The sequence below is a fragment of the Macaca fascicularis genome, chromosome 15, assembly GCF_037993035.2.
Source record: "Macaca fascicularis isolate 582-1 chromosome 15, T2T-MFA8v1.1".
In the NCBI taxonomy this organism is placed as follows: Eukaryota; Metazoa; Chordata; class Mammalia; order Primates; family Cercopithecidae; genus Macaca; species Macaca fascicularis.
In genome coordinates, this window is record NC_088389.1 from 48,639,980 (window position 1) to 48,665,213 (window position 25,234).

Sequence of the window (25,234 nt, forward strand, 5' to 3'; positions counted from 1 at the left end):
TGCAACTTGATTCTTGTCCCTGTGGAGTAAATGTATTCCATCCCGATTTCCAGTCTGTCTGGGGCCTAGTGGAACTACTCGGAGGGAAAATGAAGTGAGATCAGTAGCTTAATTTTAGATAGAAACAGCTAAATGTAAAACATATTCCATTGTCTGTTTTTTGACCTTTTCATATTTTTGCTTGTTATAGTCCCTCATCTTCTGTCATGGTTTGATGGGCCATTTCTGTTTTTTCCAAGAATGAGGTATTCATTTAGAATTATTTCTGATGAGAAAAAATACATGTTGGGAAATTCAGTTTTGAACAGTACCACATTGAGGCTTACATGTACAGAAATTTAACCTTGGAAGTGTTGAAACAGAAGTCCTGAAAGCCCAGAGTTCATCTGTCCCACTCTCTCCACTGTCAGTCTGCCCTCTGAGGCCTTCTCACCAAGGGTCTCATCCAGCTTCTCTGCTTGATTACCTCTAGTGATGAGGAGCTCCCTCTCTTACAGGGCACTTCCTTCCATATTTGTGCAGGTTTAACTGTTGAAAAGCTTCTTCTCTTGAAGAGAAATGTGTTTCTTTCATCTTCTACCCATTGAACCTTTGGGACCTAAAAAAGTCAGTCTAATGATAGTAGCTAGGTGCCAGTTAATTTGCATACATATTATCTCCAGTGAGTGATTAAAACAACCTTAGGGAAATCCTTCCTCTTTTATAGATAGGGAAACTGAGTCTCAGGGTGAGCAGTCTCTCTAAAGTTAATCTCTCAGTGAGTGATTAAGCTGAGGTCCCCCCATAACTGCCTGATTCTGATGCTGGTAACTTTCCCACAGCCTTACATTATACTCTAATTCCACTTCTGTGTGACAGCCCCTTGGATTTTTGAAGTACCTAATCTTATCCTCCCTGAGATTTCTCTAAGATTTCAGTTATTCCTCAGGAACGCCTGCTAAATCAGTTTCTGTGGAGTTCCCATAGTGTGCGTGCATTTTCCCCTCCCAACCTTTGCACATGGGGTATGCAGCGTCTGGAATGCTGCAGCTTCTCCCTGGCCGGTTACCCCTTACCCTGCAAGACTCCCCATGAAATTTTTGTGAACCCATCCCGACACCCATCCCACCCCGGTGGGTCCGGAGCCCTCCTCGTGTTCCTCCAGCACCCTGGGCCTTCATCTCCCCTAGAACTTGATACTGTCCACTCCCTGGCCTGGTGCAGAGACGGCGCAGGGTAAATGAATATTGAGAGAGTAAATGATGCGGAACTCCTTTTTGCCAAAGTAGCAACCAAATAGGCTAAAAGTAATTGTAAACAAGATTGACAAGCCCGTGAAATCGTAGTCAGTTGCAGGTTGCTTGGAGGCTGTCAGGGGGACAACTTGTCTGGGTAAGTCCTGATGTCATTTTCCTCAGCATGACTTGGTTAAAATCCGCCATTGACTGGCGTTTGCCCTGTTTTTCTCCCAGGAGGCAGGTTTGCTGGCTCTTAGGTGTCTGGGTTCACCAAGGTGGCACGCAGTGGGGAAAGGTTACCAGTCACCGTTCAGTGACTACTTGGGCAAAACCAAATCTCATTTCTTTGCAACCCACCCAAGACATCCATATGGGTACCGAGAAGCAACTCAGAGAGAGTTGAATCCTGTGGAATTTGGGGGTGTGCTGTTTGACACTGTGCCATAATCAGATTTCTTAAAACTCCTTAAAAAAAAAAAAAGAAAAAAAGAACTTCTAACACAATCTAACTTAAAAAAAAAAAAAAAGACTCGGGAAGACGGTGTTGTAATTGAGGAGAGAGTGGTCGCCTGTGGAGGGGAGTGTTTGGAAGAGGACGTGAGGGACTCCTGCCGGGGTCCTGGGGAGCACTATATTTAGCATTTGTACTTTTTCTCTCTGTGATACTTCAAGAAAAAGGTTTTTCTTTAAATTGAATGGCTTCATTTAATATACTCAGCATGAATTTTCTGCCGGCTTTGAGGCAAACTTTGTGTTTTAGTTACTAGCTTCTCATCACAACACTGAAAACCCAGCTCATGGCACTTAAGAGATTGGTTTCTCTTTATAGCAACATTACCTCTTTCCCGAAACTGCCTGCGGCTCCCGCTGCATTCTTTATCTTGCCCTTCAGGGAGCTTAAAACTACTACTTCTTACCCTGCCAGGATCAAGTATAACTTTTTTATTTTGTTAGTTTTGCAAGTGTCATGGTGTCAAACCTATAAATAAAACCTATAAATAAACCCCAACTCCATAATAAGAAAACTATTTGACATTTTGAAGTTGTATGAAAAGAAGGCCAGTAATTACAGATCTCAGTTTGGAGACAACGGGTCCTACAAATGACTCCACCCGGGCTTCCCAGAGGCTTCAGTCAGAGAGCCACTCCCCGAACAAATTACAGGATCTGTGGAACAAATGATTTGATCCCCAAATTGTACTTTTGGAGTATCAGGATTGACAACTGCAAGATGATTTGACGGAGTATTGTGCTGTATTATTAAAGTGACCTGTGTGAGTGTGTCTCCCTTGTGCTAGAGAAAAATCTGAAGACTCGAATATTAAATATGTTCATAAATAATTTTTAAATAGGTATTAACACTTTAATAAATACCCATATTTTTAAAAAGTTTTGTTCACCAGCACTGGCATTGTCAACTGTGTTATTCATTAGCAGGCTTTATGCTTTAAAAATGTTATTTAAAAATTAATTGTGGCCGGGCGCGGTGGCTCAAGCCTGTAATCCCAGCACTTTGGGAGGCCGAGACGGGCGGATCACGAGGCCAGGAGCTCGAGACCATCCTGGCTAACACAGTGAAACCCTGTGTCTACTAAAAAAATACAAAAAACTAGCCGGGCGAGGTGGCGGGCGCCTGTAGTCCCAGCTACTTGGGAGGCTGAGGCAGGAGAATGGCGTAAACCCGGGAGGCGGAGCTTGCAGTGAGCTGAGATCCGGCCACTGTACTCCAGCCCGGGCGACAGAGTGAGACTCCGTCTCAAAAAAAAATAAATAAATAAAAATAAAAATTAATTGTTTGGTATATAGGTTCAGGATAAATTTGTTTATTGGCTTTAACATTGAATTAGCCATATGAAATACACCTCCCTGAATAAGGACGTTTGTTTTTCTAGTTTAGCAAGTATTCAGTCATGATTATGTTTACATTAAAACCTAATTTAAAAAATAAGTTAGTGTATTTATCTTTGTATTGTTATGTAGTATTGTACTTTGGAAAATGTAAAAGCTAAGAAAGGCTAAAAATGGCAGAAGGTAGTGTTGATCAATTTATGAAATTATAGAGTTATGAGGAAAAAGATTAAATTCCAGGTACCAGTTGTACAGTAATTTTGTTATCAACTGTACTTGTTTTAAAACTAATAAAGGGAAATGTATAGGAAAGTGTTTTCTAAGATATTGGGGTATTTCACAAATGAAAACTGAAATCACTAATTTTTAATTAGTTGGGCTGAATTTCATTAAGAACACTCACAAAAAATAAAAATGGTGAAAACAGAAAATATTAAATAACATTTTTAAAAAGAACATTTTCAAAGCCTAATAAACAGCACAAAATGCATGAATCTTGTTTTCTTTCGTTGCTGCCACTTTAAGAAAATGCTGGTTGACTCTCATGGGTTTCTGAGGAAGGGTGTGTGCATTGTGTGGCCTTTTATAATTTGGACAAATTGTTAAGGATTGGTGTTGGTGAATGATGTGGACTCATCTGAGTGAACAAGCCAAGACATCTGGTTATGTAATATCAAGTGATACAATCCTTTTTGAATGATGGCAGTTTTCTTGTTGCTTTCTTCTCTATTTAGACAACAGTACTAATCCCAGCACTGACATATAGACTGGAAAATCTGTTACTTCATCAGCAGTGATTTAGGAAGCACTCTCCCAGACTGAGTGATGGGACAGCTGCCAAGCTATGGAAACTCTATTTAGCTCTGGGAGGTGACTTGTAATATAGACAGTAAAACTGACATAAGGATGCCCACCTAACCAAGACCCTGGCTATAAGCATAGACAGGCAGAACCAAAAGGAACTCTGAAGATGTCTGGTGGAAGATTTTCCACTGTGTGGCTCTCAGACCAGCTGCACCGTTGTCATGAGGGTCAGGGGGTATTTATTTAAAATGCAACTTCAAGCTGGGTGTGTTGGTATACATCTGTAGTCCCAGCTCCTTAGGAGGCCTGAGGCAGGAGGATTGCTTGAGCCCAGGAGTTTGAGGCCAGCCTGGGCAACATAATGAGACCCTGTCTCTTTTTGTTAAAAAAAAAAAAAAAGTGATTTCCATATGACAAGTAAAACAAGGCATGATCCTGATTTGGGTTTTAGTATGGATTGGATATTAGATAAGTGCTCATCATGTTAAATTTCTTCAGTGTGATAATTGTACTGTGGTTATGAAATGCCCTTGTTTTGGGGAGATACATGCTAAAATATTTCGAGATAAAGGGGCATGATCTCTACAGCAAGTCGTTCAGAGAAAAGCATGGTGTGTCTGTGTGTGTATACAAATGAGAGAGATGGGAAATAAAGTGTATGTGGGCCGGGCACGATGGCTTATACCTGTAATCCCAGCACTTTGGGAGGCCAACGCAGGCAAATCACCTGAGGTCAGGAGTTCAAGGCCAACCTAGGCCAACATGGGGAAACCCTGTCTCTATTAAAAATACAAAAATTAGCCGGGTGTGGTGGCGCATGCCTGTAGCCCCAGCTACTTGGGAGGCTGAGGCACAAGAATTGCTTGAACCCAGGAGGCGGAGGTTGCAGTGAGCTAAGATTGCGCCATCCAGCCTGGGCAAGAGTGAGACTCCATCTGAAAAAAAAAAAAAAATGTTAACAATTGAATCCAGGGCAAAAGGGTTATACAGGAGTTATGTTTTTCTTGCAACTTTTCTGTAAGTTCAGAAAATTATTTTATGTTTTAAAATGCAGTTTCCTGGGCCCTTACTGAACCAAAATCTCTGTGGATGGTAACCAAGAATCTGCATTTTTAACAAGTCCCCAGATTATTCTTGTGTACACTAGTTTTAAGTCACTAGTTAAAAATAAAGCATCATTTCAGTCACTTTTTTTTAGTAGCTTGATCAGTGAGCAGACATTCTTAGTTTGAGCTCATCTTAGTGCTTAATAAGTGATAAATAAATCCCCACCCAAGTGTTTGTAAATTTTTTTTTTTTTTTTGACGAGGTCTCGCTCTCTTGCCCAGGCTGCAGAGCAGTGATGCGATCATAGCTCCCTGAAGCCTTGACCTCCTGGGCTCAAGCGATTCTCCCACCTCAGCCTCCCAAATAGCTAGGACTACAGGCAGGTGCCACCACACGCAGCTAGTTTGTTTGTTTGTTTGTTTGTTTGTTTGTTTTTGTTTTTGTTTTTGGTAGATATGATGGTCTCACTAGTAAATTTTATCTTTAGAAGGGAATACCCCACTTACTTCAGAGGAGTTTAAGGAACAGTTAGGCCTGACTTTAAAACAGACTGGAATGAGAAGCTGTCCTCTTTGAGGTACCGACAGCAATAGGAAAGCGTGGTTTCTGTTTTCCTAAAGGCGTGAGCAATGCGAGTGATTGTTGCTTGCTGGGGCCGTGGTTGACCCCACAAAGAACTCGTTACCACATAATGCAACCCAGCATCTGTGTGTCTACAGTGACAAGGAAGAGAGAACAACCCTGGCACTATATTCGCTGCTAAATGAATGAAGCATGTGTCTGCAATACATTAAATATTGGCATTTGATGAGAAGCACACTTAATTTGATGAGTCATTGTCTAGGGTGGCTGATAGTGCATGTACTTTTCTGTGCTAGAAATGCCCTTCTTCAGATCAGTCATCTGTTGGGGTTCAGAAATAGATAAAAGGGGGAAAAAAGGTAGAGAGAAGAAGGCGCTTTCCTGAGTTCATAGGGAAGAAGAATTTGGGAAAGGGGATTGAGCTACAGAAAAGTCTTCTGTACTGCAAAAAGGATTTTTGAAATAAGCTGAACTGTAAGCGATAAGCGAGAAAGAGCAGAGCTGTCCCTGTTTCCCTTGAAGAATGCCAGCGTAGGAGGTGGCATGTCTTCCTCTGATCGCCACTAGGTGGTGGCATTGGGCTAGGCCAGCTTGATGATGTAGGTTGATTCCTGTAGACCCATGATTCATTTATGCAGGTTACTTACAAATTGGTATTTAAAAATCAAGACTGTTTTCTTATTCTTCTCCTCCTGTTTTTCAACTGAACTCATATTCTTCAATTAGAGACCTAAGTCCCTTACTTTAAAAAATAAGAATATGGAATACTTTGGCATTTATTTATTCAAGAGTCTCACTCTGTCACTCAGGCTGGAGTGCAATGGTGCGATCTTGGCTCGCGGCAATCTCTGCTTCCCAGGTTCGAGCAATTCTCCTGACTCAGACTCCCAAGTAGCTGAGATTATAGGCGTTCACCACTACACTCAGCTAATTTTGTATTTTTAGTAGAGACAGGGTTTCACCTTGGCCAGGCTGGTCTCGAACTCCTGACGTCAGGTGATCTGCCCACCTGGGCCTCCCAAAGTATTGGGATTACAGGCGTGAGCCACTGCACCGGCCTCTCTATTTAAAATTCTAATAGTGGAGTTGGGTTTGCTCTGTCATTTGCATGTGTTCCTCTCCCTTCTTTCTGTCTATGGTTCATTGGCTTATGAAGGAACAATTTCCCAGATCCGAATGTAGACAGACCTTTAGGAAATAAAGCGGTGGCATTACCTTTTCGTTGTCTCAGGCTTCAGGGCAGCCAGGGAGGGGCCCTAGTAGCAGGCCTGTTACCCAACCCTGACTCCCAGAGCTCTGGTGTCTCACGTGCCCAGGGCGTGGCAATTTATGCCAGCATGCTCTTGCTTCTGGTTCCCCTGAGTTTGTAGAGCAGCTCAAAGGTATATTACGTATCTATCACCACCACCTTTTAAATCTAGCAAGCTCTCTTTATTAAAGTGAATACATAAAACTTTAAGAAATAGAACATTCATATATCTGTAAGTCGTTTGAAATCAGGATTGCCCTACAAAATCTGGAATCTGTAGACAGCACCCAATGGCATTAGAAGCTTAACGTTAATAAAATGCCTTTCATTGAGTGCCTGGTGTGTGTCCCACATGTGCTAGGCACTTTCCATGTGCCACTCTAACTCTCATGGTCTTTATTGTGCCCCTACTGTTTGCAAAGTGAGGTGTTGCCTCTTTCTGTATTTTCCAAGTATAATCTTTGATTAAAAACTGTATTCACAGTAGAGCTTTGATTGCTGTTGTTTAAAACATTCTAAAGCTATAATGGATTTGTAAACTCATGCAAAAAACAGGCTTGGCTTCCTTATTATAAAATGCATCAGCAGCAGCTGTAATCATTTGTGGTCAGAGAGGCCAGCTTGTTCCTGGTTGGGTTGTGGCTTTGTTTAGAATTAAGAGGCTTATAAAGGAAGCCATAGAAACCCTGAGTTCCCCAATTGCTGTAGTACAGGAAACAGGGCAGTTAGTCAGCATCCATTGTCCTGACCAGATTGTTTAAGATGTAATTTCAAGACAATCTGAAAATACCACATGGCTCAATTATTTGGTTATTCAACATCAGACTCATTCTTACCAAGGTTTGCTTTAGGAACCATTGTAGGAAGATTTCTGCAGCTTTCATAAAATACCTATTTATGACATTGTCATTAGGTTTCAAGCCCTTTATGTAACAATCAGAGATGGATGTGAGAAAGGAGAGTCTGTCTCCCCTGGGTTGCTGGTGGGCTTTATTTTGTCAGCTGGCTGTGTGACTGTGCTGGACAGCATCATTGCTAACCATGGTGAAATGAATAAGCCCAGCGGCACCCACACCAGCACGAGCTATGAGCAGCTGCTCAGGTGAAGTTTGGAAATCAGTGTCCACCATTGGAGCATCAGCCCATGTGACTTTCATTTGGAGGCACCTGTTTCAAGTCTTAGTTTTTTCTGCCTGGGGTCATTGTGTGACTCTCTCTGTTTTAGCTGTTCCACAGAACAACTGCCCACCTCTTTTCATACGCAGTGAATTCAACCACGCAGTGCATGGCTTAGATTCTGCAGAGCCTGTATTCTAAGGCCATCCATTCAAAACACACCTTGAGGTTCCCTGGAAACCCACTCCTCTAGTCCTCGTCTCCCTGGCTGTTACTTTGAGGGCTTCCCAAAGGGAATGTGATCCTGTGCCACACCTGAGGATGCTGAATCACCCCTGGGGGTGCGGGGACAGGCAGTTTTTAAAAGCTCCCCAGGTGATTCTGATGTGCACCTCCCACTAAAACCAACTTGTAATGGTTCTATTGTGTCTTTTGGAAAAAAAAAAAAAGTAACCCACCTGAGATTCTTAGACAAGAACTAAAAAATAAAATTGACATTTTAAAGTCGATGTGGTTAAAGCATTATGGAACACATTTGTTGTCTTTTGATAACTTTTTGTATTACTCAGAAAATGCATCCCTGCTTCTGATGACATTTTCCTTGGAAAGGGCAAGGCGGAGGTGGTGGGGTGGGTGGAATTTTATAAGTGACTGAATAAGTTCCTTTGCACTGCTGGTCCCAGGAAGTTTTTTTTAATTAGTATTTGAGACTCCCTATCCTTATCTAAGGAAGAGAGGTTTGCTTGGCGCTTCTTAAATATAATGATAAGAGACCAAGTGCTTCTCTTCCTGGATGTGCTTTCTGCACAGCGTTCATCGTTGTGGTTTCTCTTTCTGCACCTAACTGGTGCTCCCTGTCATTCTCTGAAGCTTGTTTCTTGGTCCTCCAAGAAACAATCTGCTTTGGCCACATCCTTCTGAGACCTGAGTCACTACTCCTTGCTACTGACTCCCAAATCTTTTCTCTGGCCCCACCCTGACATTAGGTGCTACTTTTCCAATTACCCGTGACTTGCGTCTGCCAGAATGGACCTTGGCAACAGCAGCTTGGTCATCACCTGGGAGACAAGATGCAGACTCTTGGGTCCTATCAAGACCTACTTGAATCAGAGTCTGCATTTTAACAAGATCCCCAAGCACTCTGTACGCACACTGCAGTGTGAGAAGCAGTGGTCTATGGGACACCAGTTTCCCCACTCCTCTGCATTTCTTCTTTCTTTTCTTTTCTTGTTTGCTTGCTTTTTTTTTTTTTTTTTTTTTTTTTTAAGAGATAGTCTTGCTGTGTTGCCCAGGCGGGAATCTAACAGCCCTCCCACCTTGGCCTCCAGAGTAGCTGGGACTACAGGTGCGTGCTACCGTACCAGGCTCCCCCTCTACATTCTACTTAGACCCTACCCCATCCTTCTCTGTCAAGGTTGTCTGTCCTCTTCTACTGCTATACAGTCTTGTTGTACTGCAGTACTGCTATATAGTCTGCTATATAGACTACAAATTTTGGCTTCATTTTCTATTTCATTCTTCCTTCCATTCGTTCGAATGTTTACTAACTGCCTACCAGACCTAGATTTGGAGGTGCACTGAGCAAAAACAGACCTAGCCTTGTGGGGCTTGACATCTAGTAGGAGAAACAGATATTAAATACACATCATCAGTTATAAGTGTGAAATGAGGATAAGCATTAGCGAGTGCACTCTGTCACACAAATCTGTGACTGGTTAGGGAGACCAGGGAAGGCTTCCTGGAGGAAGTGATGCTTGTGCTGAGCACTGACGATGAACTGGAGTTAATCAAATGAAGAGGAGCAGGAAGAGCTTTGCAAGCAGGAGGAATAGCATATGCAGAGACCCAGTTCATCAGAGAAAATTTGCGGAGAATTAATAAAAAGAACGTTAACTTACTCTCAGGCCCTTCATCTTTATTTGCTCTTCCACCCAACACTGTCAGATTTATATCTTCACCATTCCCTGAGCCAATTTGATTTGTAGAATTGCTTCACATATTCTTTTCTTTTTTTTTTTTTTTTTTGAGACAGAGTTTTTTGCTCTTTTTGCCCAGGGAGTGCAATGGCGAGATCTCAGCCCACTGCAGCCTCCGCCTCCTGGGTTCAAGTGATTCTCCTGCCTCAGCCTCCAGAGTAGCTGGGATTACCGGCGCAGGGCGCCAGGCCTGGCTAATTTTGTATGTTTAGTAGAGATGAGATTTCACCATGTTGGCCAGGCTGGTCTCAAACTCCTGACCTCAGGAGATCCGTCTGCTTCGGCCTCCCAAAGTGCTGGGATTACAGGTACATGCCACCATGCCTGGCTAATTTTGTGTTTTTAGTACAGACAGGGTTTCATCATGTTGGCCAGGCTGATCTCGAACTCCTGACCTCAGGTGATCCGCCCTCTCCGGCCTCCCAAAGTGCTGGGATTATAGGCGTGAGCCACTGTGCTCGGCTTCTTCATGTATTCTTTGTAGAGGCCTAGAACCTCCCACCTACGTGATCTCTGTGATATAGTCATGTCCTCAGTTGCACACCTTTCCAGTCTTTTCGCCTACCTCTCCACCATTGAAATCACCAGTTAAACCAGTTTCCTTACTGTTCCCTAATACCATGGTCAGATTTTGAATGTCCTCTACTTCCCTCTTCATAAATATTATACTCTTTTCAAAAAAGGAAACTTGTTATTAAAACATACGTATGGAAAAGTACACAAATCATAAATGTAGAGCTTGGTAAATTTTCACAAAGTGAGTATACCAGTGTCATTAGCACCCATATCACAAAATAGAATATTAAAAGCATCCCAGAAAACCCATCTCTGCCTTCCCCTCACTACACACAAAGGTAACCATTATCCTTTCTTCTATCAGCATTGATTAGTTTTGCCTGGTTGTAAACTTTATATAAATGGAATCATGCAGCAGATAATCTGTTGTGTCTCATGTCTTTTGCTCAACGTTAAAGCAATTGATTCACATTTTACATGTAATGGTAGTTCGTTTATTTATTTTGCTTTATAGTAGTATATGGTATGACTGTACCACAGTTTATCCATTCTACATTTGATAGATGGGGTCTTTTCCAGTTTAGGACTACTATGAAGATTCTTTTTTGTTGTTGTTATAAATTATTATTTTATTAGATACATATTTTGGTCCAAATCTTTGAATTGTCATGACTTACAAAAAAAATTTTTTTTAACTTATAGGTTCTGAGTACATGTGCAGGTTTGTTATATAGGTAAATTGAGTGTCTTGGGGATTTGGTGTACAGATTATTTTGTCAACTGCATCATAAACGTAGTACCCGATAGGTAGTTTTGCGATCCTCACCCTCCTCCCACACTTCACCCTCGCATAGGCCCTGGTAGCTATTGCTCCCTTCTTTGTGTCCATATGTTCTCAAAGTTTAGCTCCCACAAGATGCTTTCATGTCTTTTAGTGAGTGAATATACATTTTTCTGCTGGGAATGTGCCCATGACTGAAATTGTTCTATCACAATAAATGCATATGTTGAGCTTTAGTAGATACTGTTCAGCAGTTTTCCATTGTACAGTGGTTGCACTGAGTTATGCTTTCACCAGCAGCATGTGAGAGTTCTGGTTGCTCCACACCCTCCGTGGTTTTGCCAGTCTTGAATTGTAGGGGTTCTCTGGTGGGTGTGTGGGACTATTGCTTTGTGGGTTTAATTTGCATTTCTTTGACAGCTATGTGGTTGAGTACCTGTTTTTGTTTTCTTCCTATTTTCTACAGGGCTTTCTGTTACTTCCTCTCACTATGTCAGCGGGAGCACTTCATGTATTCTTTGCAGACGTATATATTGCGAGTGTCTCCTCCCACTCTATCGGTTGCCTTTTTGCTGCCCCTAAATGGTGTCCTTCAATGAATAGAGATCCTTAGTTTTAATATCAGTTTATCAATAAGTCTTTTCATGTTTGAAATCATATTTATACCATGTTTAGTACTGTAAACCCTTAGAGGTAGAACACAAATATATAAAATTGTGAAACATAGATAAAAACTTAAAAGCCTGGGAAATATAAATTAGAAGACTCAGACCAGGGAGGTAATAAGACATGCAAATAAGCCACATAATTCTATGAACGTATAATTTAGCAATACATTTTGCTTAGAGCACCTTAGAAGTCAAAACTCAATTGGAAACATGATCTGCTATGTAGTTCTCGTTATCTGTGAGTCCCTCAGACAGTATTGATGGGATAGGATCTGACAGGTATCTGCACTCACAGGTAACTGGCGATTGGCATATCAAAGCACTAATGGGTATATCTTACGTTACAGGTTATTCAGCGATAGTTATGACCTCCCGGTTACGTGCGTTGGGTGGAAGAATTAATAATATACGCACCTCGGAATTACCCAAAGAGAAAACTCGATCAGAAGTCATCTGCAGCATCTACTTTTTAGATGGCGTGGTACAGACCTTTAAAGTTACTGTAAGTTCTCTACTTTTTTTTACTTTTCCTGAATTAATGCTCCTAACAAATAGTTTTCATCTCTTGGCTTACAAAATGAAGAAAAAAATATTTTAAAATGAAAGCTTGAGATCTCAGAACTTGTATGTTGAGATTGCACTGGAAATACTTAAAAATGTTGCCCCCCAGCTGGGCACGGTGGCTCACACCTGTAATCCCAGCATTTTGGGAGGCCGAGGCAGGCGGATTACAAGATCAGGAAATCGAGACCATCCTGGCTAACATGGTAAAACCCCGTCTCTACTAAAAATATACAAAAAATTAGCCAGGCGTGGTGATGGGCGCCTGTAGTCCCAGCTACTCGGGAGGCTGAGGCAGGAGAATGGCGTGAACCCGCGAAGCGGAGCTTGCAGTGAGCCGAGATCACACCACTGCACTCCAGCCTGGGCGACAGAGCCAGACTCCGTCTCAAAAAAAAAAAAAAAAAAAAAAGTTGCCCCCATTTCACCTCTGCCCTGAGAGTCTTCCCCTCGTTTCTGTGTGACGTGAACTGTTTGATGCTCATACGTTGGTGCTTCTGGGAAGTCCTCATCCACTTTCTGAAGGAGACTGGTTTGGGAAGTGGATGAGGACTCCATGAAAGCACCAATATCTGGAAGCATCATGGCACCCTATATGTGCTTCATTAGAGCCCATGTCAGGTTGCATTTTTTCAGATAGTGATTAGGGTTTATGTTGCCCATGAAACTGAGCTCCTTGAGAACAGGAAAGAGTAGAAAGGGTGTTGTTTCCCCTCTGCCTGGCACAAGGCTGGGCACACAGCAGGTGCTCGTTAAATGTGTGAGTGAGTGGGCTGTGAAACAATCAGCCTCACAGATGGCAGGGCTTGGGGAGGTCCTGGCTCATCCCACTTAAAGGCTGTGGCAGAGCCAGCACCAGAAACGAGGTCTCCAGTCTCCCAGGCCAGCCACAGGAAGATCCTGGGACTGTGGCTGCCTATGGTGCCCTCCCACTCCAGTCACCACCCAGCCCGTGACCTTTGCCCATCTCTTCCATCCTCTGGCCAGTCCTAAAGGAGTTAGTCCCAACCTTGAACTGGCTGCTAGGATCTGCCCCCACCTGTAAAGTTCAGTGTGCAAGGAAAGGCATCAGAAGAGAAGACAGGATGAGAGAACAATTGAGGGAACAATAAAAGGCCACAGGAATGCAAAGGGTAACAAAAACGGATCCCTGGGTCTTCTGCACACCCCATACAAGTTTGCCTACTGCCGATCCCAGGTGATCATGGACCCTGATGCAAGCAGGAGGAGAAGGCAGTTTGTGTGGAGTTTAGTGGGTGCTATATCTCCTTTTCAGCAGGGATGGGGCGGTGGCCCAGTGCCTTGGCTGCAGACGTCCCCCTGTCAGTGCAGAAGACTCAGGTGGATGACCAAGGACATGGAAGTTTGGACCCTTCGCCTGGCAGAGAGTGGAAATGGGCAGTAGAGATGGATGTTTCCCAGCCTTCTGCCCTACTCTTCCACCCACTTCCGCAAACACCCAGGCCTGCAGCTACTCCCCAGTGTCAGGGCATCTTCTTTTTTTGTAGGTGGGAAACGTTGTTGTAACAAGTGAAGCTTTCAGCAAGGAAATTCAGTTGTCTAGTTAGACGTCTCCAAAGTCTAGTTACGGGGGCTACAACATATACTTGTGACCTATTTCTTCAGAAGCCAGTTTGGAGGAAAACATCCTCTCAGGAGGACTGTTCAAAAGAATATTCTGCGATACTGGAAATGTTCTGTGTCTGCACTAACCCACAGGGAAGCCCCCTAGCCACATGTGGCAATTGAACATTTGAAATATACCTGAAGAACTAATTTTTTTTTTTTTTTTTTTCCTGAAACACGATCTTTCTCTGTCACCCAGGCTGGAGAGCAGTGGTGTGATCCTGGCTCACTGCAGTGTCAACCTCCTGGGCTCAAGCGATCCTCCCACTTCAGCCTCCGAAGCATCTGGGACTACAGGCACACGCCACTATACCCATCTAATTTTTTAGTTTTTTGTAGGTCTCACTAACTTATCCAGACTGGTCTCCAGTTCCTGAGCTCAGGCGACCCCCCCACTTCAGCTTCCTGAACTGCTGGGATTGTAAAGCATGAGCTAGCAGGCCCGGCTTCAATTTTTTATTTTCTCTTAATTAAAATGGAAGCAGTCTTTAGTAGTTCATAGTCCCCACTTTGGATTGCTCAGCTTTGGTGAACATTTCTTAAAGTGTGTCAGAAGCTCCTATGATGTGTGTTAAAGATGTCAATCCCTTGTCCTGCCTGGGTGTTTTGAAACTTGCTCTCTGTGGGGTGGGGCCTGAGAATCTGCGTTGTACTTTCTCCCTGAGTTGTCTCGATGTGCCGTGCAGTTGGAGAACCACCGATTTAGGAGTCTGTTGGCAAGGTTGTAAATATTTCCCTTAAAAAGCAACTACTTTGGTTCTGCAGAACCTTGTCTTATATCTGATCTCCTTTTAACATAATCTTTCATAGAATTTTGTGATTACACAAACTTCATGAAGGTCACAAATGTCTCTTCCAGATGCTGTACACTAATAGTTTAGTATGTGTCTGGCTTCTTTGTTAAAATGTGTGTTTGTCTGTCTTGGAGCTGTTCTTTAACCTTATATCCTATTCCTGACAAGAACATGAGTGTTTGTTAGTATGTAACTCATGTATTCATTCAGCACATGTTTATTGAGCACTTACTATGGGCCAAGCTTTGTTCTGGTGCAAAAAATGGCAACAGTGCACAAAACAGAACAAAATCCCTGCCTTTTTGAAGCCAATATCCCAGTGGGGGAAATGGGCCATAAAAAAATGTGCGCTGAGTCAGGCGGTATTAAGTGCTTTGCAGAAAAAAAAAGTAGAACAAGAGGGAGAGACTGCCAGGGCAGGGTGAGGTTACCATTGTATAGACGTAACCAGGGAAGTCCCCACTGTTGAGAAGAAAGAACCATGTGGTCATCTGGAGGGAGCACATCCCAGGGAGAAGGAACAGTGGCGCAAAGGCCCTGAGGCTGGAGCCCACTTCCTTTGGTTGCAGAATACAGTAGAGTCTGGAGTGGAATGAGCAAGAGGGGAGGATAGCAGAAGATAAGGGCAGAGAGATAGCAGGGGTAAGGGGTGGGGGATCGCATGTAGCCTTGCGGATCATTCTGAGGGCACTGGGTTTTTTTCCTACACAAGGTGGAAAGCACTGGGGCTCTGTCCACAGTTGGTGATAGGAGGGAAGGGGCTGAAAGACTGGTGTGGCAGTCCAGGGCAGAGATGATGACAATTGGACATAGTGGCTGTATGGAGCTGGCTAAGAGGAAACCAAGCCCAGAAGTACTTTGGAGGTGGAGCCAATAGGGTTTGCTGATAGATGGGATTTGAAATGCGAAAGAACAGGAGGCCTCAAGGTGACTCCCAGGTTTTTGGCCTAAGCAATGCAGCAAAATAGAGTTACAGTTTATTGAGATGGGGAAGACTGTGGGAAGAGCAGGTCTGAGGGTAGAAGTAATCAGTTCTCCTGTGGGCATGTTGCAGTGGAGAGGCCTGTTATTCATCTATGTAGCAGTGTAGGAATGGTATGAGATAAAAGAGTCAGGAGGTTAGGGAAAAGAGATCCTGGCTGGGGATACAGATGTGGATGTCACCAGGATAGAGATGGGATTTCAAGCATGAAACTGGAGGAGATCCCCTGAGAAGCAAGTAGATGGAAGCTGCAAATGGTGCTTAAGCATAGGAGAGGTGAGGAGCAGGCACTAAAGGAGTCTGAGAAGGACCAGCGAGGGAGGCAGGAGGAGGCCAAGAGCGAATGTCTGAGAATCTCAGCAGAAAGAGGAGTGATCAGCTCTGTGAAAAGGGGAGAAGGCAAGCACCTACCCCAAGTGAGAATCATAACAAGCCTTAGAACAGGCTGGGTGCAGTGATTAGTGCCTGTAATCTCAGCACTTTGGGAGGCCAAAGCAGGAGGATCCCTTGAGTCCAGGAGTTTGAGGTTACAGTGAGCTATGATTGTACCACGGCACTCCAGCCTGGGCAATGGAGCGAGAGACCCTGTCTCTAAAAAAATAAAAATAAAAGTCTTAGAGCCTGGCAAACAATGAACATCATTGTTCTTATCACGTGGCTGCCACCCCAAGCTTCCAGCAGCCTGGTTCAAAGCTGAATCCCATGGAATTTGAGAAGTTGGAGGCCCTGGTTGCAACTTGGAATATCCCTCACTTAGTACCTTTCTATGTGTAGGAATTGTTTGCACAGTCTCATTCAGACTCTTTAGCCCAGCCCACCTTGTGACCAGGAGCAGGTGTCAGGGAAGCTGACTTGAATATTAGTCGTTCTTATCTCAGTCCAGGGTGCGAGCCCTGGTGGTGACCTGGTGCAGCAAAGATGACCTCTTGCGGGCAGGGGCCAGGCCAGGAGGCCTTTTCTTATTTTAAATGTGTTTTTTATTATATTTCAGTTTATCTTGAGAACCAGGTGAATTATGCAGAATAGATACCTGTATATGTGAATTATGCACTCCAGAGGAGGAGGTGTAGTGGGAACAAACAGACCTGAGTCAGGCAGTCAGACTGTCCCTCAGCTGATGGGGCAAGGCATGGAGCCTCTCAGTGCCTCTGCTCGTTGGCAAGGGAGATGGTAATGACTAGTGCACTTTGCAAAGTTGCTGCAAAGATTAGAGACCATATATAAAAAGCCCATTGGCATAATGTCTGGCTCCTTGTAGATGTTCGGTAAGTTGTAGTTAATAATATATATTAAATGTAATATAAAATCATATATAAATAATTCCGACAAGGGGGGCAGCTAGCTCTTTGACATGTGGAGGGAGTATCTGGTAATGTGCAATGTGTAGACTCCCACCTGTTGTGATTCTCTTGTGATGAACGGTGCCCTGAACAGAAGGAGCAGGAGGTATAAGCGCTCTTGGGCAGGAAGGGGGGCATGTCCAGGAAATGGGCGTGCCTCATGTTCCCACATTTCACACCAAATAATCTGAAGCTGCCCCAAAGAAGTCTCTGCAGGAGGGGCTTGATAGTTACCTAATTCTCCCAATGCTGGTCACTGTGACCTATTTTCAAGTACATTATTTGCTCTCAGGCACTCAAAAAAAGGAGCTACCTTTGCCTGGTCTATTTCTGACTCATATTGTCCTTTAGTTAAATGGTTTGGTTCAAAGGATTCCTGCAAAGTCTGCCTGTTAAAGTAGAATTTGCCATTTTCCAAGCACTCCATGCTGTTAGCCATTCCTGGGCCTTTGTGCCAGGCCATCTGATCCAAAGGCCTGTTTTTAGCTCGTGCAGCTGGAGGGCAGGGGTGATGCTTGACCCCGTCCTCCTCCCGAACCCAGATTGGCGGTTGCTTCCTCTAGGACCCCGGTCGAGATGACCATTCATGTGGTCCCCTTGGGTGTCCACCGTGCCTCGACTGTTTCACAGCCCTCGACAGCTTTGACACTCTGTTACAGCCACTGTCTCCACGGCCAGGGCAGGAAAAGGGAGCTTCTTATAGCCCTGTCCCCATTCCCACACCATGCCTGCCCCGTAAACATGGAGCAGGGAAGGCAACGGAGTCCTGCTCTGGAGAGACGTGTGGCTTCTCACTTCAGGTGACGGGAAAGGGAAGCAGAGAGGAAGATAATCCCACAGGGTGGCACAGGCCAAATCACTCTGACGGCATTTTGAATGGCATTTGGGTATTTTTAGCTGTCTTCCTTTAGGCCGTTAGGTGAGAGCTTTCCTTTCCTGGACATATACTTCGGTGGCTTCTCCAGGAGTAGGAGCCACAGGTGTGTCCTGAGGAGCCAACAGAAACTGCCCAGGGGTTAGCATTTCATTGTGGATAATCCACAGGAGGCCACAGGGAGTTAACTGTGATTATGAGAGCTGAGTTTTCCGATTTAGACATTATCACTTGGGAATTGCAGCTAAGGGGGAAGGAAGAAATCTTAGACAATTAAATTAAACTCGTATTGTCTTAAATTGTGTTGATGTCGTTTTTCTTAGCCCTACTTCCCATATGTGCTGTGTGGCTTCTTAAAATTTATTAAAGCTTTTCTTGTGGTGGGAAGTGTGTGTGCATAGCATTTCTGAGTGTGCATAGCATTTCTGAGTGTGCATAGCATTTCTGAATATTTTAACTCTTTTTTGCCTACAGTAAAGATGTTTTTACCACCAATCAATTTAAGACTTTTCCCACTTGATAATTTCTTTTGTTCTAGAAACAAGACACTGGCCAGGTTCTTCTGGATATGACGTACAACCACCTGGGTGTGACTGAAAAGGAATATTTTGGTTTACAGCATGATGACGACTCCGTGGACTCTCCTGTAAGTGCCATTTTAAAAAAATGTGCTGAACTCCTGCACGGTTTGCTTTTATATTTTACGTTTTCTTGTCCAACAGAGATGGCTGGAAGCAAGCAAACCCATCAGGAAGCAGTTAAAAGGTTGGTGTGATCTTTTCATTTCAGTTGAACATTAGGTGTTAGTGTATCACAGTCTGTTTCTCCCCTCCAATCATCAGTTCCTGTGACATCTGGTACCTGGAGTTCTGGGCGTCCGGAGTCATGAGTGAGGTGACTTCTCCCTGTCTGACTTGTGAGTCAGCAGAGATGCTTCCAGATCAGCCTTCTAGGATCCGCCCCAGCTATGGGAAAGAAGGGGAAAGGTGAGAGTAGGCAGCTCAGAGCAAGGGAACCCACATTTCTGTATACAAGGAAGGAGAATGAAGGAGGATGGCCTTTCTTAGTCCGCTGTGAGAGTCAGGGTGGAAAAGGGAGACAGAGAGATAGACAAACACAAACACCTCATACTTTCCAACAGCATAGTTGCATTCATGGAAAACCGAGCCATAGGTAGGTAATGTCACCAATACAAAAGTCTTCCAAACTACCGCTTATCTCTTAGAAGTGGATCCCAATGCTGCAGTTCACTCCTAGTTGGGTGGCCAGTCAGGCCACACCATAGCCCACTCTCTGCCCTAATCTGCTCTGAGCCTGATGTTCCAGCATTGCCAGCATTGTTCCCCTTTATGCCACTCATGCCCCAGACAAACCTGGCTGATCTGCAGGGCCTCCCAGTGCCTTCCCTCAGTCTGTTTCATCTGCTGGAAATGCTTTTCCCTCCTACTTCCCTCGTGAAATCCTGCCTTTCTTCAAGGCTGCTCAGATCTCATTTCCTCTCCTAGAAACTGTGGGTGGCTCCCTCGACATTCTATTAGATTTACCATCTCCCATGTTGGGGCTCTGAATGCTCTTGTCCTCATCTTTGTTAATTGCCTTTACTTCTGTCTCAGAACTGGCAAGTTCCTTGAGGTTAGGACCCTTGTTGTATTTCTCTCTGCATCCCCAAGGTGCCCAACTCAAAAAAAGTGGCCAGTGCATGGCGGAGTGGAGAAGGGCAGGTGGATTTGTGCACACAGATATGCATCACAGGATGCCCCCCAACACACACACACACCTGCTTCAGCACTCAGGGAGGAAGGAGTAGACACAGTGGCCTTCACTCCCATGTCACTGCTGCCCCCACAGGGAGCCAGATTCTCAAAGTTCTTCCCTCCCATGAGCTGCGTCCTCCTCATTCAGAAGTACCCATGGGAGCCTCAGGGCAACTTACAGACAAATACCTGCCCCATCCAAGTCCCCAGGAATGAGTCCACACAAGGCATGAATAGGTACTGTCATTCATTCTCTCATTCATGCTTTCAATGAACATATCCTGAGCTCAGACTGTGGCAAGGTGCGGGGCTAAGCCCTGGGAATCCAGTCCAGATCAAATTTGGACTATCCCCTCAAGGCCCACAGCCAAGTGTGCAGACAGCCCAGAGGGTTCGACATTCTATGATGGTAGTAAGCACACGATAGAGGACAGCCAGAAAGACAAAGAGGCTAGGCCTGCAGCACAGAGATGACAAGTTTTAGAAGAGGGGAAAGGGAGGTGAACAAGCATCCCAAGGCAGCAGGAGGACATTGTTCTCCCCTGATGTGCATATTGCTATAGCGCCATCCACTGGTACTTAGACATGTGGACAGGTGTACTTGGGCACACACCCATGAGGGATTCTTTGAACACATGCTACAGATAAAGAAAGAAAGCACTAAAGATCAGGGAGGGTAGAGTTCAGGATGAACTAAGGTAGAGGAGGAGATCTAGCAGGTTAGTGAGAAGGACTTGAGTTGCAGAGAGCAAGAAAGTGCTCAGTGCCTAGATAGGGCTGGCGGATATTTACTGAGCCATGATGGTGAAATTGACATGAAGAAGCTCTCGGGATCTTAGCAGCACGATCTGATCTCCTGTTGCTGTATCTATGAGAAGAAATGGACTAATTTTATCCACACAAGCGAATTGACTCTGGATGTTGATGTATAAAGCTGTATTTAAATATGTTCATTGTCTGATTTACTAGTATACTAACTTAATATACTTTGCATTAAAAGCATGAGATATTTTGTAGTTTAAAAATGAGTTTGAAATGTGGTAGAGCAGAATCAAAGATCTCAGTACTCTAATTCTGGTTTTGTCACCAGCTGTGTGACCTAAGGCAAGTCACCTCTCTAAGTCTTTGGCTTATCTGTAAAATGGGGCTACCAGTAGCAGCCTAGCCCACTCATAGTCATGGTGGTGTCAAAATGCAGGAATGTACATGAAAATGCTTGAAACGTATAAATGGCTACACAAATGCAGGCTATTATTTCTTTGTAAATTTTGCATAATAATGCTGATTTAAGGATTTTTAAAATTCCTAATACAGATAACGGAGTGCAGTGTTTAAACACAGCCCTAAGATAAACATGTGATAGGAAGTAGATGATAACTCAGTCTGTGCTGATGTTGCATAAATATTTTGCTTTTTGAAGACGTGGAGATTTCTGAAACAATCAACTAACTTACGTACTCCATATTTGAAATTAGCCCTTTTATAATGGAAAAAGCTATGGTTGAGTGAAAAAATGCGTCACTTATGGAAGAGAAGCAACTTACATACATTGACTTTGTCAAAGGGAAAATTTAATTTGTTTTTGAAAAATGTTGTAGGAGGTTTCCCCTGTACCCTGCATTTTCGAGTAAGATTTTTTATACCTGATCCCAACACACTGCAGCAAGAACAAACCAGGTAACAACATTTTTTTAAAGTTTTCTATTTAGTGTATAAAAATGAGTAACCACTAAAAATGTACTCTTCATTTTATTACTATGGCCAAATAACTTCATTTGGGTGTAACTGCACCAACAATGATGATCCAAGTAAAAATCTGGGGTGCACATACTGACATTTTAATCAGCTAATGAGTTTTCAGTCTTGGGCCTGCTTCTCTTATCTCCTGATTTGGTGCCATTCCCAGCATACTCCCATCTGCCACCTCCTACCTCTCCCACCTCCTTCCACCTCCCTGGCCTCTCCTGCCTGCTGAACACTCTGTGCTCAAAGGACGAAAAGTCATTTTCTACCAATGTAGGCAGGATGTAGAAGACAAATTTGTAAAATAGTCATCCACAGGTCAAACAGCGTGATGTCTCTGAAGAGCTAAAATTGAGGCTCTTGAAGATAACAAGACATCTCTTGTTATAAGAATTTCCTTTCTTTTTTTTTTTTGTTTTGAGACAGAGTCTCTCTCTCAGTTGCCCTGGCTGGAGTGCAGTGGTGCGATCTTGGCTCACTGCAACCTCTGCCTCCCAGGTTCAAGCGATCCTTCCACCTCAGCCTCCCAAGTAGCCAGGATTACAGGCAGGTACTACCATGCCTGGCTAATTTTTTTTTTTTTTTTTTTTTTAATTTTTGTGGAGATGGAGTTTCACCATGTTGGCCAGGCTGGTCTCAAACTCCTGACCTCAAGGGATCTGCCTGCCTCAGCCTCCCAAAGTGCTGGGATTATAGGCATGAGCCACCAGGCCAGCTTTGTTATAAGAATTTTCTATCAGATCCCCAGTTTGCAAGAGGTAGAAAGGAGAGCAGGCTGGATTCAGCTTGTCTTCTCAGTGAATCAGCAAGTGCAGGAAATATGTGAACCAGATAAGGGAAAGAGGGCTGTGATAGGAGTTGTTTACGCCTCAGGGCTTGGAGTCTCTCCCGACCCTGGGCTGGTACGTGGGTTTTTCTGGGTGTGGGGGACAGAGTATTTGGAATGGAGGAGGAGAGTGTCGCACAAGAAAATTGTTGCTGTTTTAACACAGACTGCACAAACAAACTTTCCCTCCCCTGTGGCAATGTTAAGCCCTTTTATTATTGATCCATTTATTTTTCTTAGGGAGGGAAGCTATTTCACCAGAAAAAAAGCAATAGATGCTTTATTGAATCCTGTTCTACATTCATCGTGGCCAAAAGACATAATCAAGGAGGCAGCATTAACTCAGGCACAGAGTGCTGTCTTCTTTATTTTTTTTAGTAGTAATTACATCACATTTTAACTTGTAATACATTGAAAGGCCAAATATTAATCTATTACTGTATTTTGCCTTCTTTGTGCACCTCCTCCCTCTACTATAGCAGACATTGGGAATTTGACTGTATTTTTTATTATATTACATTTTAAGCCAGTGTCCAGGGTGTCTGGTATGACACATCAGGTGACCACACAGAAGCACGTCCTGTCCTCTGAGTTTTCTCCATACCAGCTCTTTATGCTGATAAACTGGGGATGGGATAGAAACACTCAGCCCAGCAGGTTACTTCATAAGCTGACGGACACAGAGCTGGTGATGGAATCTATAAGAATGTGTTTGAAATGACCCTACCAAAGTTTCCTCAGGCCGGTGCTAAATAACACGCTCTGGGTCAGGCATGGTGGCTCACACCTGTGAGCTTCTCAGCACTTCAGGAACCCAAGGCAGGAGGATCACTTGAGGCCAGGAGTTTGAAACCAGCCTGGGCCACATAGCGAGACCCTGCCTCTACAAAAAATAAAATTTGACAAAGTTGTCAGGTGTGGTGGTGCATGTCTCAGTGTCTCAGGAGGCTAACTAGGAGGATCGCTTGAGCCCAGAAGTTCAAGGCTGCAGTGAGCCATGATCAAACCATGTACTCCAGCCCAAGTGATCGACTGAGACCCTGTTGCAAAAAAAAAGAAAACCTCTGTTGAAGGGATGTGTTAAAAACAACATGAATAATACATGTGTGTTTACATGTATATGTGTCTTTTATATATATTATATATAATGTGTGTGATTATATATGTACATGTGTATGTGTGTGTGGTTCTAACCAGTGGGGTTTTTTAAAAATCACAACTCCATAGTAAAAAAATATTTTGTTTCAGAATACAGTACACATATATAAATTACTGAAGAAAACGTTTTATAAAACTATAGTAAGTACCAAGTACTCTGAAGTTTTCTATTCTGTTTTATTTCCCTTTTTTTTTTTTTTTTTTTTTTTTGAGACAAAGTCTCACTCTGTTGCCAGGCTGGAGTGCAGTGGTGTGCTCTCAGCTCACTGTAACCTCTGCCTCCCGGGTTCAAGCGATTTTCCTGCCTCAGCCTCCCCAGTAGCTAGGACTACAGCCATGAGCCACCAAGCCCAGCTATTTTTTGTATTTTTAGTAGAGATGGGGTTTCGAGGTGATGGCCAGGATGGTCTCAATCTCTTGACCTCGTGATCTGCCCACCTCGGCTTCCCAAAGTGCTGGGATTACAGGCGTGAGCCACCGTGCCTGGCCTTACTTCCTTTTTTTAAAAAAAAATGCCAACTGTGAGCCATTAAATTGATTGTACGACCAACTGGGAGGTTCCAACCCCAAGTCTGGACGGCACTGCCTAAACTAGTGATTGCCACCTGTCTCCTGCCTCCTCATAACACTAGAGCCCCAGGTTTGTGGCATCCACTGGGCACATTAGAGCCCTCCAGAGGCCGAACTTGAGGGAGAGGATTCCTACGGCCAGCGCAGCCCAGGAGTTTGTCTACAGGGCCCATCCCGGCCATTGGCCATCCACTTCCATACCCTGTGAAAGAGAAGCCTACTTCTCTGGAAGCTGACAAAATCCTCCTGCTGAGCCTTCCTGTCTTTTGAGGAACATCTGTGGAAATGTAGGGCATTCATGATGGAGAGAAGCCTTGGGCACAAATGAAGGCTGCCTTCAGGTCTCCAAAGAGTAGTCATGGGAGAAGGGGAACTAGATGTGCAGGGTCATAGAATTGTGGCCAGTGGGTGGAGGCTACAGGGAGGCAGATTTTAGTGCACAATGAGGAATAAACAGTGTGTGTGTCTCTTCTAAAATTCACTGGTTCATAACCGGCACCCCCCATCCCCACCTTCCATCTTAAGAAGGGTGGTATCCCATTGTGGAGTAGAATGTAACTATGACCTTCTGGGATTTCGGCACCAGATTTCTCTTAATGCAACAGGAGCCATGGTGGGAGCCACCCCCATAACTCTTACAGAGCTGGTGGGCCACCAGCGCTGCCAGATATATATATATATTTTTGAAACAGGGTCTTACTATGTTGCCCAGACTGGCCTCAAACTCCTGGGCTCAAAGGATCTTCCCTCAGCCTCCTGAGTAGCTAGGATTATAGGCACACACCACCACGCCCAGCTGCCAGATCGTCTTATCTTGGACCAGGCTTCTACCATTAATTCATATGCTTAAAAAAAAAAAAAAAAACTTAAAAGATTTTACCTGTATTCCTGGCACATAATATCTTACCCCAGCTTTGTAGTTCCTGTTTAAGGAAATTCCCTCTGAAGGAAATTTTAGCTCTCAAAAGTCAAAGAAGGTGTATAGAGGTGGTATCTGTTCGTTTTTGTTTGTTAGGGATCTAGGCAGAGAGGTCATTACATTTTTCTGAAGTTGAGGTCATGGGTAGGGTACCCACAAGAGAGGTCATTACATTTCTGAAGTTAGGCATCCCAAGCATCTCTTCTAAAGAACTATCCTATATTCTAATTGTTAAATAAATGTCTTCTTCATTGTGAGCCTCCACAGCTGCTATTTCTGATAA

The 25,234-nt window shown here is 43.9% G+C and overlaps 1 protein-coding gene across 11 annotated transcripts in view; it reads left to right on the top strand.

Annotated features, from left to right (window-relative positions):
• PTPN3 (protein tyrosine phosphatase non-receptor type 3) overlaps nt 1–25,234 on the top strand; it is a 123,421-nt gene that overhangs the window by 22,495 nt on the left and 75,692 nt on the right. For 6 of the 11 annotated variants that reach the window (XM_074016861.1, XM_074016865.1, XM_045373599.3 and 3 more), the window contains exons 2-5: nt 12,152–12,306; nt 18,520–18,627; nt 18,704–18,746; nt 21,334–21,412. Coding sequence is in view for 9 of the 11 variants with exons in the window: in XM_045373599.3 (XP_045229534.1) it covers nt 12,169–12,306; nt 18,520–18,627; nt 18,704–18,746; nt 21,334–21,412 (368 nt within the window). In the remaining 2 variants the exon portion in view is untranslated. The remainder of the gene's footprint in view (nt 1–12,151; nt 12,307–18,519; nt 18,628–18,703; nt 18,747–21,333; nt 21,413–25,234) is intronic. The other 5 variants (XM_074016859.1, XM_074016863.1, XM_074016860.1 and 2 more) reach the window with 1 other exon arrangement.